Source organism: Nerophis lumbriciformis, linkage group LG16 (assembly GCF_033978685.3).
Source record: "Nerophis lumbriciformis linkage group LG16, RoL_Nlum_v2.1, whole genome shotgun sequence".
NCBI classification, from domain to species: domain Eukaryota; kingdom Metazoa; phylum Chordata; class Actinopteri; order Syngnathiformes; family Syngnathidae; genus Nerophis; species Nerophis lumbriciformis.
Window position 1 is genome coordinate 45528046 of NC_084563.2, and position 18097 is coordinate 45546142.

Consider the following 18097-nt stretch of genomic DNA (forward strand, 5'->3'; position numbering starts at 1 on the left):
TTTGTCAAGAGTGGTCAAAAATTCAACTAGAAGCGCCTTATTGCAGGTAAACTTGCCAAGGGACATGTAAGCAAATATTAACATTGCTGTATGTATACTTTTGACCCAGCACATTTTCAGTAGACCCATAATAAATTCATAAAAGAAGCAAACTTCATGAATGTTTTTTGTGACCAACAAGTATGTGCTCCAATCACTCTATCATAAAAAAATAAGTGTTGTAGAAAGGAAAGGAAAACATGTTAACATGCCCACTTCTTAACACAAAGCTAATCTGATCATATGAAAACATGACTTCTTTATTTGTGGTAAAAAGGAGGAAGCAGAGTGCAAAAGAATGTAATTGTGTCTTCTGTGACTGCACTAATTACTGCTGCAATGCTGTTATTCAAATGTTGTGCAAATCTTCCCAGCTGAATTATTACGCAATGAGTAACTTCCTTGTGTATGAATGTCACAATCTGTCGTATCTGATCTGAAGTTGACAAAAAAAATAAAAAATGGTTCAACCAGAACACTAACGTTGGAGCAATGTCCTGCCGGACCACCTGGGGTTGTGAATCATCCTGAGACACATCGCAGGCCCATTAAGATGATTATTTATTTGCAGTCTGTTGTTTTTGCAACGGTTGTCTTGTTAGACCGCATCAATGTCACACTTGAAGGCAGCATGATGGCGCTGCAGCACATCTGCTTCGCAGCTGCTCCGGCTTTTTGCATTGGCATGTTTGGTTTGCATCTTTACTAATTAATGGTCGGACTGAAGAGAGGGAGCCAAATGGGGTCACGAGTAAAGCGGGCCACTACGAAACAGTCATGGTCAATTTTTTTTCCTATGGATGGCCTCAATTTCTGCTTTCCATTGTGTTTTATTAGTATGTCAACTTAGATTTAGATTTTAGCTTCTTCCATGTTATCTTCGTTCTGAGATTAAGGCAACTGTTCTAAGAACACCCCCCCCCAAAAAAAAAAAAATCACAAGGTAACTAATGATACTAATACTCAGGGGTCCCCAAACTACGGCCCGCGAGAAGTCCCAAGTTAAAAAATATATATATATTTTTTTGATTAATTTTTTATTTTATTTTTTAAATCTGTCTTTTCTAAACCATTTTGTACCGCTTGTTACTCTCGGTGTCTCCGAGCCGCTCAGGCAAATCGTAATGTCTAAAAATGTATTTTCCAATCTATTATGTGACATCGCACTGAGAAAAAGAAAAAGAAAAAGAGAAAGAGAAAGAAAGAAAGAAAGGACAAGCGGTAGAAAATGGATGGATGGAAGAAAAAAGAAAAGAAAAAAGAAAAAAAAGAAGGAAAGAGGCTATTTCATCCCTACAAACCTGTTTCGCAGGCTTGTAGGGATGAAATAGCCTCTGTTTTTACACACACTTTTTTGAAGGCAACAAATAGGCTATTTCATTCCTACAAGCCTGCGAAACAGGCTTGTAGGGATGAAATAGCTTCTGCTTTTAAACACTTTAACCCAATTTTTTGAAAGAAAGAAAGGCTATTTCATCCCTGCGAAACAGGCTTGTAGGGATGAAAGAGCTTCTGTTTTTAAACACTCTAACCCAATTTTTTGAAAGAAAGAAAGAGGCTATTTCATCCTTACAAGCCTGCAAAACAGGCTTGTAGGGATGAAATAAAACACTTATCACAAAATCTGCGAAACATGTAGGCATGAAATAGCCTCCGTTTTTACACACACTTTTTTGAAAGAAAGAAAGAGGCTATTTCGTCCCTACAAGCCTGTTTCGCAGGCTTGTAGGGACGAAATAGCCTCTGTTTTTAAACACTTTTTTAACCCAATTTTTTGAAAGAAAGAAAGAGGCTATTTCATCCCTACAAGCCTGCAAAACAGGCTTGTAGGGATGAAATAAAACACTTATCACAAAATGTGCGAAACATGTAGGAATGAAAGCCTCTGTTTTTACACACACTTTTTTGAAAGAAAGAACGAGGCTATTTCGTCCCTACAAGCCTTTTTCGCAGGCTTGTAGGGATGAAATAGCCTCTTTTTACACACTTTTTTAACCCAATTTTTTGAAAGAAAGAAAGAGGCTATTTCATCCCTACCAGCCTACAAAACAGGCTGGTAGGGATGAAATAGAACTTTTATCACAAAATCTGCGAAACGTGTAGGGATGAAATAGCCTCTGTTTTTACACACACTTTTTTGAAAGAAAAAAGGCTATTCCGTCCCTACAAACCTTTTTCGCAGGCTTGTAGGGATGAAATAGTCTCTGTTTTTACACACTTTTTAACCCCATTTTTTGAAAGAAAGAGGCTATTTCGTCCCTACAAGCCTTTTTCGCAGGCTTGTAGGAATGAAATAGTCTGTTTTTAAACACTTTTTTAACCCAATTTTTTGAAAGAAAGATGCTATAAAAAATAAAAACACTTTTATCACAAAATCTGCAAAACAGGCTTGTAGGGTTGAAATTGTTTATTTCAAAAGTGTGTAAAAACAGAGGCTATTTCAACCCTACAAGCCTGTTTTGCAGGCTTGTATGGATGAAATAGCTTCTGTTTTTAAACACTTTTTTAACTTAATTTTTTGAAAGAAAGAAAGGCTATTTCATCCCTACAAGCCTGCAAAACAGGCTTGTAGGGATGAAATAAAACACTTTTATCACAAAATCTGCGAAACATGTAGGGATGAAATAGCCTCTGTTTTTACACACTTTTTTGAAAGAAACAAAGAGGCTATTTCATCCCTACAAGCCTGTTTTGCAGGCTTGTATGGATGAAATAGCTTCTGTTTTTAAACACTTTTTTAACTTAATTTTTTGAAAGAAAGAAAGGCTATTTCATCCCTACAAGCCTGCAAAACAGGCTTGTAGGCATGAAATAAAACACTTTTATCACAAAATCTGCGAAACATGTAGGGATGAAATAGCCTCTGTTTTTACACACTTTTTTGAAAGAAACAAAGAGGCTATTTCATCCCTACAAGCCTGTTTCGCAGGCTTGTAGGGATGAAATAGCCTCTGTTTTAACCCAATTTTTTGAAAGAAAGAAAGAGGCTATTTCATCCCTACAAGCCTTTTTCGCAGGCTTGTAGGGATGAAATAGCCTCTGTTTTTACACACTTTTTAACCCAATTTTTTTGAAAGAAAGAAAGGCTATTACATGAAATAAAACACTTTTTATCATCAAAAAAATCTTTTTTCCTTTTTTAAAAATCTATATTATGTTTGTAAACTCAGGAAATATGTCCCTGGACACATGAGGACTTTGAATATGACCAATGTATGATCCTGTAACTACTTGGTATCGGATCGATACCTAAATTTGTGGTATCATCCAAAACTAATGTCAAGTATCCAAATAGAAGAAGAATAAGTGATTATTACATTTGAACAGAAGTGTAGATAAAACAAATAACCAGATATTAACAGTAAATAAATGAGTTGATTAATACATTTTTACAGATTGTCCCTCATAATTTTGACAAAATAGAATAAGAAATAACACAATATGTTACTGCATACGTCAGCAGACTAAATTAGGAGCCTTTGTTTGTTTACTTACTAAAAGACAAGTGGTCTATTTTATTTAAGGCCAAAATTGTTCTTCGATTGCAAAAGGAAATATACATTTAATTTGCTGTAAGGTTTTCTGTTAAAATAAAGCTAATAATGCAATTTTTTGTCATCCCCTTTATTTAGAAAAGTATCAAAAAGTATGGAAATACATTTTGGTACCAGTACCCTATTGTAAGCTGTAAATAGGTTGGATGTAATTACTGAATACAATTAAAATCAAGAGTAAGATTACTAGTATAGTGTTAATTTATGAGTTTCCCTCTGCAGTGGAAAAGTTGGACCCCGAGGTAAAAAAAAAAAAGAACCCCTGCCCTACAGTATTCACATGCATTGTATGTAACTGTTACCTGCCATAGAAGATACATTGATTATTGTGCCTCCTTCCTTTCCGTGCTCTTTACTCATGTGTTCCAGAGCCAAGTAAGTTCCATGTATTACAGAGGTCTGTAAGGGAAGGAACAATGTTGTCATTGTTAACATTTGTCACAACATAGAAATGCAGCTGCAAAAAAGGTGTGAAATGTTGAATAACTTGCTCGTAAGGCGTTGACAAGTTCATCTTGGTAAGATTGTGTCTGCCTGGCAGACATTGAAACATGGTGTACATATTAAAACGGTACTTTGGCTTATGAGTGCCCCCACTCACAAGTTTCTCCACCAATTGTTATGATTTAGGTTAGGGGTCTTCAGCGTTTTCCAGGCCAAGGACCCCCAAACTGATGGGAGAGAGTTTGCACTTAATGAATGAAATAAGTTTATTTCGGTCATATAATCAACCATTGGCGTTGTTAGGCCCATTTTAGGGGGGCTCAAGCCCCCCTAAAATATTCTTAAGCCCCCCCTAAATAATTTGGTGTTTTTTTTGTTTTTTTTTACAAATACATGCCAACATAATTATAAAGTGGCCCGAATAAGAGTTTAAATAAATAATCATATAACCTGTTATTATTCACACAGTTTCCCCTCACTTCATAGCATAAGGTAGAGAGCCCCTTTAGTGCGTCGGTATCCAATCCATTCCACTTGTTCATATAGAAAATGCCCACATCACTCAAATTCCAGTCCGCATTTTCTCTGCGACCTTGCTTGCGGTCCTGCAGGTGTACGAAGCACATTATCTTCCTTTACAATGAGTGAAGCTGCACGAAACCTTGTGTGTGCAATTGTAAATAATTTAGTTTTTAATTTTTGTGTTTCTTGTAGAATCTATATAAAGTAATGTAATTAGCCTATTGTTAAAAATAATGAAAAAAACATCATTACATATATTTGTTTTATTGTATTGTTACATTAATAGCTGTTGTGTTATTATAGGATGGCTTGTTAAACATTTCATAGGATTTTCAGAGGGAGGAAAAACCAAGACATTTAATATAAAATGTAAAATGAATAAATACATAAAAAGAAAAAGAAAAAAAATGGTTAAAAGCCATCGTCTCGGGGAGTATTTCATTTCGTCCCGTGCATTTTTTTAAATAATAATAATAACAATGAATAATTTCTAAGTCTTTGTGAAGTTTTGTGCTCGTGCGTAACGTTTGCTCGCATCCTGTGCATCTCCTGGGGGCTAAGCCCCCCCCCGTCCTTAAAAGCTAGTGACGCCCCTGTAATCAACCATCAACCATTTTGTGTGACCAGTTGAAGAGTACAGAATATACATATTTAACAATCATACACATTTACACACAAAAGGAAAATAAAAGAAAAAACATGACCGAAAAAGGAATAGGCTGAAGCCAAAGCTTATATTTGCCTATCCTAAACCTTCACTGAAAATAAGATTACCTGGAACATCAAAGTTAAAAAGATTAAAAAAAAAAAATCAAAAAAAAAAATCAATGGGATGAAAGTAATTGTTTCTATATTTTATAATTTTCAATTATTTCACCTTTCAATGTTTTCTTAAAGGGGAACATTATCACAATTTCAGAATGTTTAAAACCATTAAAAATCAGTTCCCAGTGGCTTATTATATTTTTCGAAGTTTTTTTCAAAATTTTACCCAGCACGCAATATCCCTAAAAAAAGCTTCAAAGTGCCTGATTTTAACCATCGTTATAAACACCCGTCCATTTTCCTGTGACATCATATAGTGAAGCCAACACAAACAAACATGGCGGATAGAACTGCAAGCTATAGCGACATTAGCTCGGATTCAGACTCGGATTTCAGCGGCATAAGCGATTCAACAGATTACGCATGTATTGAAACGGATGGTTGTAGTGTGGAGGCAGGTAGCGAAAACGAAATTGAAGAAACTGAAGCTATTGAACCATATCGGTTTGAACCGTATGCAAGCGAAACCGACAAAAACGACACGACAGCCAGCGACACGGGAGAAAGCGAGGACGAATTCGGCGATCGCCTTCTAACCAACGATTGGTATGTGTTTGTTTGGCATTAAAGGAAACTAACAACTATGAACTAGGTTTACAGCATATGAAATATATTTGGCAACAACATGCACTTTGAGAGTGCAGACAGCCCAATTTTCATCAATTAATATATTCTTTAGACATACCCTCATCCGCGCTCTTTTCCTGAAAGCTGATGTGTCCAGTTTAAGGGACGGTGTGAGCCAAGACATCCAGGGGGTTTAGCTCGCTCGTCTGCGGGAACAAACTGCCGCCATTGCTTGCCGTGCTACCGAGGTCCTTTGTCCCTGAATTGCTCACACACTCCGGCAGATTCAATGGGGGTCTGGCGGCAGATTTCTTTGACTTTATCGTTGGAAATGCATCTGCTTTGAGTGTCGCAGGATATCCACACATTCTTGCCATCTCTGTCGTAGCATAGCTTTCGTGGGTAAAGTGTGCGGAACAAACGTCCAATTTCTTGCCACTTTGGCATCTTTGGGCCACTGGTGCAACTTGAATCCGTCCCTGTTGGTGTTGTTACACCCTCCGACAACACACCGACGAGGCATGATGTCTCCAAGGTACGGAAAACAGTCGAAAAAACGGAAAATAACAGAGCTGATTTGACTCGGTGTTTGAGAAAATGGCGGATTGCTTCCCGATGTGACGTCACGTGACGTCATCGCTTCGAGAGCGAATATTAGAAAGGCGTTTGATTCGCCAAAATTCACCCATTTAGAGTTCGGAAATCGGTTAAAAAAAAAAAGAAGTCTTTTTTCTGCAACATCAAGGTATATATTGACGCTTACATAGGTCTGGTGATAATGTTCCCCTTTAAACCTTAACAAATAAGTACATGTCTTCAGCTCATCACTGAGCTTGTTCCACCATTTAACTCCTAAAACTGAAATACATTTGTATTTAATATTAGTTCTTGCTTTACCTATTTCAAAAATCAATATCCCCCGTAAATTATAGTTTTCTCCTCTTAATTGAAATAAGCTAAGAATACAAGCTGGAAGGCTGTTCTTTACTCGAAACATCATTTCCATTGTTTTTAAAAACACAATATCTGAACATTTTAACACATTAGAACTTATAAATAATGGATTGGTATGTTCATAGTAGCACGCTTTGTGTATTATTCGAATGACCCTTTTTTGGAGTTTAATTATTGAGTCTATGTTTGTTCTATAAACATTTCACCAAACTTCAACACAATATGTTAAATATGGAAAAATAAAATAATATAACATATGCAGACATTTCTTATTCAGCATGTTTTACTTTATAAAGAATGGCAACGGATTTGGATATTTTTCCCTTTATATATTTAATATGCGATTTCCAACATAATTTATGATCAATTATTATATGAACAATTCATCCCCGAAAAAACCCGCCAGGTGAACAGCTGATTTTATGACTTCTATTATAACACTGCCAACATTCTAAGTTTTTCTTGTGAAATTGTGACCTTTTTCTTGTGAAATTCCAACTCATTTTTCACAAGTTTTTTTTACATTTGCAAAGTATGTATGTGTTATTAATGTTGTCAATACAAATCTTTTTATATCTAGAAAGGGTGGTCCTAAAGTGGTAGGGATTTTTTTGAGGTCTCAAGAAGGTAAGCAAAACATGAATGTGCTCAGGGTTGTGTGTATTTGTGCATGTGTGTGTGTGTTCTTGTATTTGTACGCTTATTGAGACTTCAACAAGGAAACCCAAGAATTTAGTTTCATATACTCTATCAATTTCCACTTGATTTAATTTTACTTCACAATTTGTCCTTGCACCACTAAACACCATAAATTTAGTTTTCTTATCATTTAATGATAACTTATGGATATCAAACCATTTTTTTAGCTGAATCAACTCAACCTCTATTACCCTCAACACTTCCTTCAAGTCTTCTCCTGAACAATATACATTTGTATCATCTGCAAACGTCATAAATTTCAATTAGATACTGAATAAATATCATTTAAATATAGTATAAAATAACTCAGGTCCCAATACCGAGCCTTGTGGAACACCACAAGTTACTCTTCTTGGCTGTGATTTAGTCTTATTAATTTCCACATAGAGATCTATTACTTAAATAACTACTTAACCACTGTTGTGAAACACCTCTTATGCTGTAGTTTTCCAATTTTTGCAGAAGTAAGGAATGATGGATTGTGTCAAAAGCTTTACATAAGTCAATAAATACTCCAACGGTGTGTTGCTTTGTTTCTATTGCTGTAACTACGTTTTCTACAAAGTCCATCACTGCTAGGGATGTAGATCGATTACTCCTGAAGCCATACTGATGATCATTCAGTAGCTCATGTTTGTCAATGAATTTATCAAGTCTATTTACAAATAATTTCTCAAGAATGTTTGCAAATTGAGGTACTGTGGTGAGTTTTTCCTTGCCCTTATGTGGGCTCTGTACAGAGGATGTCGTTGTGGCTTGTGCAGCCCTTTGAGACACTTGTAATTTAGGGCTATAAAAATAAACATTGATTGATTGAGGTAGTAGAGACACAGGTCTATAATTTGTCACCATTTTTATAAATCGGAATAACTTTAGCAATTTTCATTTTGTCAGGAAAAGTTCCAGTTGATAAAGATTTATTGCATATATAAGTAAACTGCTTCAGGACACAATCCATCACTTCTTTAACAAGTGACATATCCACGTTGCTATCGTCGACAGACTTTCACAAACTCCGCCAAGAAACATTGAATTTTTTATGTCAGATACACTAACTTTTTCTCATCATTCATATTAAAATTAATATTTTTTGCCAAATTTGGGCCAACATTCACAAAAAAACTTATTGAATTCCTCAGCTATTTCTTCTATATTTTCAATAATTGAGTTGTCATCTTTTACCAGATAAGCTGTAAAATCCTTTTTGCGAGATTTTTTTAATCATAGTATTAAAACGAATTAAATCGAACCTCGGATTCAGGAGGAACAGTGTGGTTTTCGTCCTGGTTGTGGAACTGTGGACCAGCTCTATACTCTCGGCAGGGTCCTTGAGGGTGCATGGGAGTTTGCCCAACCAGTCTACATGTGCTTTGTGGACTTGGAGAAGGCATTCGACCGTGTCCCTCGGAAAGTCCTGTGGGGAGTGCTCAGAGAGTATGGGGTATCGGACTGTCTGATTTTGGCGGTCCGCTCCCTGTATGATCAGTGTCAGAGCTTGGTCCGCATTGCCGGCAGTAAGTCGGACACGTTTCCAGTGAGGGTTGGACTCCGATGTCACCGATTCTGTTCATAACTTTTATGGACAGAATTTCTAGGCGCAGTCAAGGCGTTGAGGGGATCTGGTTTGGTGGCTGCAGGATTAGGTCTCTGCTATTTGCAGATGATGTGGTCCTGATGGCTTCGTCTGGCCAAGATCTTCAGCTCTCACTGGATCGGCTCGCAGCAGAGTGTGAAGTGACTGGGATGGGAATCAGCACCTCCAAGTCCGAGTCCATGGTTCTCTCCCGGAAAAGGGTGGAGTGCCATCTCCGGGTTGGGGAGGAGATCTTTCCCCAAGTGGAGGAGTTCAAGTACCTCGGAGTCTTGTTCACGAGTGAGGGAAGAGTGGATCGTGAGATCGACAGGCGGATCGGTGCGGCGTCTTCAGTAATGCGGACGCTGTATCGATCCGTTGTGGTGAAAAAGGAGCTGAGCCGGAAGGCAAAGCTCTCGATTTACCGGTCGATCTACGTTCCCATCCTCACCTATGGTCATGAGCTTTGGGTCATGACCGAAAGGACAAGATCACGGGTACAAGCGGCCGAAATGAGTGTCCTCCGCCAGGTGGCGGGGCTCTCCCTTAGAGATAGGGTGAGAAGCTCTGCCATCCGGGAGGAGCTCAAAGTAAAGCCGCTGCTCCTCCACATGGAGAGGAGCCAGATGAGGTGGTTCGGGCATCTGGTCAGGATGCCACCCGATCGCCTCCCTCGGGAGGTGTTTAGGGCACGTCCGACCGGTAGGAGGCCACGGGGAAGACCCAGGACACGTTGGGAAGACTGTCTCCCGGCTGGCCTGGGAACGCCTCGGGATCCCCCGGGAAGAGCTGGACGAAGTGGCTGGGGAGAGGGAAGTCTGGGCTTCCCTGCTTAGGCTGCTGCCCCCGCGACCCGACCTCGGATAAGCGGAAGAAGATGGATGGGATGGATAGTATTAAGCACATTCCAGGTTTCAATGATATTTATTATTATTACTTCTCACAGGTGCTAAATAAAGACGCAAAATAGTGATCAGCCTTGATAAATCATAAGGCACGTGCTGAATGGTTTATATTTACATTTCCGTATTGTGGGAATTTTGATCAGCATATATTCTGCATATTCATGAAGGCAGTTTGATTGATTGATTGAGACTTTTATTAGTAGGTTGCACAGTGAAGTACATATTCCGTACAATTGACCACTAAATGGTAACACCCGAATACGTTTTTCAACTTGTTTAAGTCGGGGTCCACAGACACGCACAATGGATTGCGCTCCTTATTCTGCTCACTTAAGAGACCGTCCTTTAGTAGATCAGCTTTGCGTGTGATATCAAGTTTTCACGTGTTTTAGCACACGCAAAACCTTTGGTAGATCAGGCCATTAGTGTCTATCGCATTAACTAACAGCGGTGGGAGATCATGAAAATGTTATTTTAGTTTAGTCTTTATTTGAAGAGACAATGCACAGAAACATTAAGCTCAAAGACAGATATGGTATGTACCAGATTACAGCTAAATAGGTTTTAGTCTTAATAAATCACATTGTGTGTGATAAACAGGAGTTAGGGTTTCCAATATGGACATCTCCAAGTATTGTGGACGTTCTGATAATCAGCATATATTCTGCATCTACCTACATCAGGGGTCGGCAACCTCTTTAGCGCCGCCCTAGTGGCTCTCTGGAGCTTTTTCAAAAATGTATGAAAAATGGAAAAAGTTGAGGGGAACATTTTTTTTGTTTGTTTTAATATTTGAGCTCATTTAGTTTCCTTTAAGTCATATTAATTAAATTTATATCTCATGACACACTATCTGTATGTAATATGGCTTTTAATTTTTTGCGGCTCCAGACAGATTTGTTTTTGTATTTTTGGTCCAATAAAGCTCTTTCAACATTTTGGGTTGCCGACCCCTGACCTACATGAAGACAAATACCGTATTTTTCGGAGTATAAGTCGCACCGGAGTATAAGCAGAGGTGGGTAGTAACGCGCTACATTTACTCCGTTACATCTACTTGAGTAACTTTTGGGATAAATTGTACTTCTAAGAGTAGTTTTAATGCAACATACTTTTACTTAAATATATTTATAGAGAAGGAACGCTACTTTTACTCCGCTACTTTTATCTACATTCAGCTCGCTACTCGCTACTAATTTTTATCGATCTGTTAATGCACGCTTTGTTTGTTTTGGTCTGTCAGACAGACCTTCAAAGTGCCTGCCTTACTGGTGACGTTTCACTTCGTTCCACCAATCAGATGCAGTCACTGGTGACGTTGGACCAATCAAACAGCGCCAGGTGGTCACATGACCTGACTTAAACAAGTTGAAAAACTTATTGGGGTGTTACCATTTAGTGGTCAGTTGTACGGAATATGTACTGTACTGTGCAATCTAATCATAAAAGTTCCAATCAATCAATCAAAAGTGTGAAGGAAAAAAGATACTTTTTTATTTCAACCGTACATCCCGTCAAAAGCCTAAAGACTGACTGCACATGAGGACGTTCCTGTCTTCACAATAAAAGTGCCGCTCCATCGCGCCTGCGCTTTCAAAGCAAGAGTCTACGAAAGCCAGCGCAAACAAGCTAGCAAGCTACGGAGTTTGATGCCAATATATTTCTTGTAAAGTGTATAAAAACGAGTATGGAAGCTGGACAAATAAGATGCCAAAAACCCACCACTTTCATGTGGTATTAGACAGAAAGGAGGAACTTTTCTTCTCCTCCATTTGAAAACGTGGACGTTATCATCACTACTGTCTGATTACAATCAACGCAAGTCATCAGAATCAGGTAATACACCAACTTATATTCTAGTCTTCATTAAAGAAAGGAATCTATATGTTAAACATGCATGTATATTCATTAAAACACCTTTAACATGTAAACAAAAACAGCAAAATAAATACATATAAATTATATATATACATATATATATATATATATATATATATATATATAATATGAGTGTGTATGTTACTCATCAGTTACTCAGTACTTGAGTAGTTTTTTCACAACATACTTTTTACTCAAGTAAATATTTGGGTGACTACTCCTTACTTTTACTTGAGTAATAAATCTCTAATGTAACAGTACTCTTACTTGAGTACAATTTCTGGCTACTCTACCCACCTCTGAGTATAAGTCGCACCTGCCGAAAATGCATAATAAAAGGAGGAAAAAAAACATAAATCGCACTGGAGCCCGGACAAAGTATGAAAAAACCTGCGACTTATAATCCGAAAAATACGGGTAAGCTAAATTGATTGTGCGGTCCATTTTGCTCTTTTAAAAGACTCAATACTTTGCTCGCAAGCTTAGTAGATCCGCTTTACGTGTGCTATCAAGTTTGCACGCGTTTTAATACATGCAAACCTTCCGTAGACCAGGCCCAAAGTCTTATGGGTGGCTGGCACACGGCCATTTATGACGTGGCCGGGTGCGGCAGGGCCACATTACCCTTTGATTTAGTTGCCTCGTGTGCCTGGGGGGCTTTGCTGCAGTGGAGGGGGATCCTGTTTCAAAGTAAGCCGTCTCTTGGTACAGACTTTCTTTTGGGGCTTTATGCTGAGGCTGACACAGATCCCTCGCTTAGGTCTCGAGTTGCAGTTGGGACTAGCCCAGGGATCTCAAACACAATTTATCTGGGGACCACTGGAGTAAGACCTGTGCAAAGTTCATACTTCGGAATCACTTTTTAACCGTGTGACACAATTTGTTTACTAATTCTACCAGCAACTATAGTGACCCTGATCTATGGTAGGCCTTAAGTCATTATTAATGTAATATTGAGTAAAAAAAAACATATCTATCCATCCATTTTCTACTGCTTGTCACGAGGGGTGCTGGAGCCTATCTCAGCTGCATTTGGGCGGAAGGCAGGGTACACCACCCCATCGCAGGGCCAACACAGATAATAAGACAACATTGAAGGTGGGAGGAAGCCGGAGTACCCGGCGAGAACCCACAACTCTAATTTTTTGTGATAGAGTGATTGGAGCACATACTTGTTGGTCACAAAAAACATTCATGAAGTTTGCTTCTTTTATGAATTTATGAAACGGCTAAATTTTTGTTTCATCTGACATCACACGGACAAAGATAAGACCTTCTGGAGGAAAGTTCTGTGGTCAGATGAAACAAAAATTTCACTGTTTGGCCACAATACGTTTGGAGGAGAAAAGGGGAGGCCTTTAATCCCAGGAACAGCATTGCTACGGTCAAGCATGGTGGTGGTAGTATTATGCTATGGGCCTGATTTGCTGCCAATGGAACTGGTGCTTTACAGAGAGTAAATGGGACAATGAAAAAGGAGGATTACCTCGAAATTCTTCAGGACAACCTAAAATCATCAGCCCGGAGGTTGGGTCTTGGGCGCAGTTGGGTGTTCCAACAGGACAATGAACCCCAAACACACGTCAAAAGTGGTAAAGGAATGGCTAAATCAGGCTAGAATGAAGGTTTTAGAATGGCTTTCCCAAAGTCCTGACTTAAAGGTGTGGACAATGCTGAAGAAACAAGTCCATGTCAGAAAACCAACACATTTAGCTGAACTGCACCAATTTTGTCAAGAGGAGTGGTCAAAAATTCAAGCAGAAGCTTGTGGATGGCTACCAAAAGCGCCTTATTGCAGTGAAACTTGCCAAGGGACATGTAAGCAATTATTTATATTGTACTTTTGACCCAGCACATTTGCTCACATTATCAGTAGACCCATAATAAATTCATAAAAGAACCAAACGTCATGAATGTTTTTTGTGCTCCAATCACTCTATCACAAAAAAATAAGAGCTGTAGAAATGATTGGAAACTCAAGACAGCCATGACATTATGTTCTTTACATGTGTATGTACACTTTTGACCACGACTGTATATCCTTTATATTATTTTTATTTATTTTAATGTTAACACACATTTTTAAAAGGTGTGGAGACTTTTATTCTGCAAAGTAGTGGTACGGAATCAACTTTTTGTTTTCAATTTATCGGACTGCGTATGCAAGTGACGTCGAGGCCACTTTAGGGCCTTGTTGCGGACTGCGTGTTTATACTACAGTGATTAAAATCACATTTTACATGCAGTGTAAACAATCAGCTGGAAAAAAATTGAAAAAATTCGATTTGGTCCACTTAGGCTTGCAGTGTAAACGTAGTCATACACCCAACCCCCAGGGAGAGCTGTAAAAGCGGTGGTATGTAAAGTGTGGCGTCGGGGCCATGACTTGTTTTATTTATCTGCCTGTAGCACATTGTAGAAATAGAATTAAACAATCCCAGTTATAATTGGGAAAATAAAGCAAAATACATAGATACAAAAATATTACATGTTTTTGATAACCAATAACTAACAATACCAAAATACTTTATCACTTTTTTACCTTTAAGAATTATTTTGAAACCATTTGTGACCACAAAGTCATGATATTTTTGTTTAACTTTCACTTATAATTCCGGCCATTATATATTTGTTTTGCAGTGGTGTGCCGTCATGGCCAGCAAGGCCTTCTCATGATAACCAGAAATCATGATCATAATTAAATATAAAAAGGTAATTTTATTTAGGGATGTCCCGATCCGATATTTGGATCGGATGCCGATATTTGCCAAAAATTGCGTATCGGCAAGGCATGGCAAAATGCCAATCCAGATCCAGTTTAAAAAAAACCTCCGGTCCGTGTTTTCCAACGCACCTATTTAAATAATACATTCCACTTTTCTGCTGCTCCGTAATTTCCGTTCCGCATTTTCCAGCACACCTTCAACACATCCACAGGTCTGTGGATTCTCACGCAGTTGCTTTTAGCTGTTGGCATTACACGACAGGCTCTTCTCACTCTTTCCTGTGTCTCCCTCTCACAGACAGCAAGTGCACCTTCTTACACACGTCACATACTGTCACGTCACATACTGTCACGTCATACGTCACATACGTATACGTCCTCTCCGAGCAGAGAGGTAGCAGCATGGCTAACGTTAGCTGTGATGCTATCGCAGCCGCGCGAGCAACGCTCCCTCTAAGGTGCTCGCCTGTGCAATTGCGCACTGTTTAAGCGTCCTCTGCGCATAGCAAATCTATGCCACGCACAAAATAAAATAAAATAAGCGCATAACAATTTTCGACACACGGACACGACAGAGAAAACAGTTTTCGTCATCATTGTTCAAATATTGTGACGTCTGTCGAGACGCTTATCTCCATTCGGTGCCACACGCCCACACCATCAAAATGCCGAGGCAAAAATTTCCAGATCAACACCGTATGAAAAAATTAGTGATTTTTTTAGTTGTGATTTCCTTCTCTGCATGAAAGTTTAAAAGTAGCATATATTAATGCAGTATGAAGAAGAATGTTTTAATGTAGACATGCAAGCCTTGAAAGAAAATTTTGAAAATCAAGACTACATTTCCTGCAAATGGGTGCATTTCTACCCTATATTTTAACTTTAGATTTATTCTCATATCAAACTCTTTTGGCTGTCTTTTTGACACTTACATCCGGCGCCCCCCTCCACACCCCGGATTATAAATAATGTAAATAATTCAATGTGATTATCTTGTGTGATGACAGTATTATGATAGTATATATCTGGTAGTATATATCTGTATCATGAATCAATTTAAGTGGACCCCGACTTAAACAAGTTGAAACATTTTTTCGGGTGTTACCATTTAGTGGTCAATTGTACGGAATATGTACTTTACTGTGCAACCTACTAATAAAAGTCTCAATCAATCAATCAAAACACATAGAATCATCATACTGTTGTGATTATATGCATCAAGTGTTCATTCAAGGCTAAGGCAAAATATCGAGATATATATTGTGTATCGCAATATGGCCTTAAAATATCGCAATATTAAAAAAAGGCCATATCGCCCAGCCCTAGTTTCAATGATGCCATTTCTGTTTGTCATGTATAATTTTGTCTATTTTGTGTTTATCCTTGAATAAACAGGTCAGTTTCTTGTTACCAACCATTGTGTATTATTCAAACTCCCCTAATTCAGCTGGCTAGTTGTTATCAAGAGTACTAAAACCCTTTTCAACATGATTCTGACAACTAAGTAGGCTAAATAACTTTAAACTTTAACACATGCTCGGATAGGCCAGTATCGGTATCGGTCAGTATCGGGATCGGAACTGCAAAAACAATATCGGTATCGGATGTGCAAAAACCTGGATCGGGACATCCCTAATTTTATTTACTTTCCCTAAATATCTAAAGTTATTCATATTCTCTTCATGTCATATTATGTTGTTTTTAGGTTAGACTTTGTATCCAATCAGAATTCAGCTAGCTTATGTTGCCATGCTGTACCAAATCTGCCCGGAGCCTTCAGAATCAACAATGCGGGCGTCTGTGCACTGTAAGTGAATGGGCACATACAGTTGATAGACAATTGCCATAGCCAATCAGATTACAAGTTGTCAGTAAGGCCTTCTAGCTGGCCTTACGCTGTGATTGGATACTCACCTGGGAGTCCCAAGTGAGTATCCAATCACAAGTTGCGAAAACAGAAAGTAGCTCCGGAGCCACAGAAAACTCACCGGTACAATAACCACGAAGATAAAGTTTGTCTTACACCTATTAATCCGCTGTGGACAGACGAACCCTAAGCGATGCAGGTTTAGTGAGCGGTGCGCGCTCCCGCGGAAGGAAATACATTTTTGGCAGGCAATCACATTTTGGCACAACACCGGCGGTGAAATGCCCGCCACTTCCACCCTTAATCAACCAACTGGCTTATACAGCTGAAGCGGGTTCATTGAATGTTAAATGCGCCAAAAAATAGACCCTTTTGTACACTGTTGAGGGGATTCAATACTCGGTAGCGTGCAAGTGTGTTTCTGTATAGTATCTCCCACCATGTGGTGACAAATGACGGTGTTTTGAGAGGTTAAGTCGGACTAAGCAGGACATCACTGATGGCCTAGGTGAAAAACGCACGGCCCGCCGCTGCAGTTTTGGCAAATATCAGATCATACAAATATAGAAATACAGATATTGACTGCAAATTATGTTTTTGTCAGACAGTTTTTTAGTCTTATACCATCTTTTTTCCCCCCACACTCATGCACATTCATATCTGGGGTGGCAGGGAAAGCCCTTCCTTAACCCTTGTGCAACGTTCATATTGTTACTGAGCCAGCGTTTGTGGGTCTGATGGACCCGTTGCATTTTGTGGCTTTTAATGCCTCACAATCAAACACTTTTAAATACTGAACAGGTGTTTATTGGGATAAGGTAAACATCTGTTCAGTAATTTAACATAAAAGTGTTTGATTGTGAGGCATTAAAAGCCACAAAATGCAACGGGTCCATCAGACCCACAAGAACATATATCAGAATACATATTTAATGACCACACACACACACACACACACACCATACACCCCCCCTACACATTTCTATTACATATAAGATGTCCGGGTCCACTGGACCCGGGGCTAATAGAAGTGTGGAAATATGTTCTGTGTACCACACACAGCAGGCCTAGACAGGAGGAGGACAAAGTGTAGGTACACAGAACATCAGAGTCAAATGTGCGAGAAAATGAGAGCAGACAGTGTTGACAATGTTGCAACCTTGTGTGGGAACCGCATGTGCAGAAACACAAAAGAAGAATCCCTGTAGGATGCAGAAACTGGCAGAGAAATTTTCCGTGCAACGTTCATATTGTTACTCAGCCAGCGTTTGTGGGTCTGATGGACCCGTTGCATTTAGTGAGGGTCACAATCAAACACTTTTATGTTAAAATACTGAACAGATGTTTATTGGGATATGGTAAACATCTGTTCAGTATTTTAATATAAAAGTGTTTGTTGTTAGTCCAGTGGTTCTTAACCCCTTGTGTGGTGTTCGGGTCTGTAGGACCAGTTTTAATTTTTTATTAAAAGGAAACATTATACAATTAATTAATCTTTCAAACTGAGACTCACTGACTTTGGTTCATTTTCTGTGAAGAACATAT

The 18097-nt window shown here is 38.7% G+C and overlaps 1 protein-coding gene across 5 annotated transcripts in view; it reads right to left on the bottom strand.

Moving 5' to 3' along the window:
• Positions 1-18097, bottom strand: part of hpgd (15-hydroxyprostaglandin dehydrogenase) — a 164680-nt gene that overhangs the window by 107288 nt on the left and 39295 nt on the right. For all 5 annotated transcript variants that reach the window (XM_061977233.2, XM_072914942.1, XM_061977232.2 and 2 more), the window contains exon 4: positions 3896-3992. In XM_061977233.2, coding sequence (XP_061833217.1) covers positions 3896-3992 — 97 coding nt within the window. The remainder of the gene's footprint in view (positions 1-3895; positions 3993-18097) is intronic.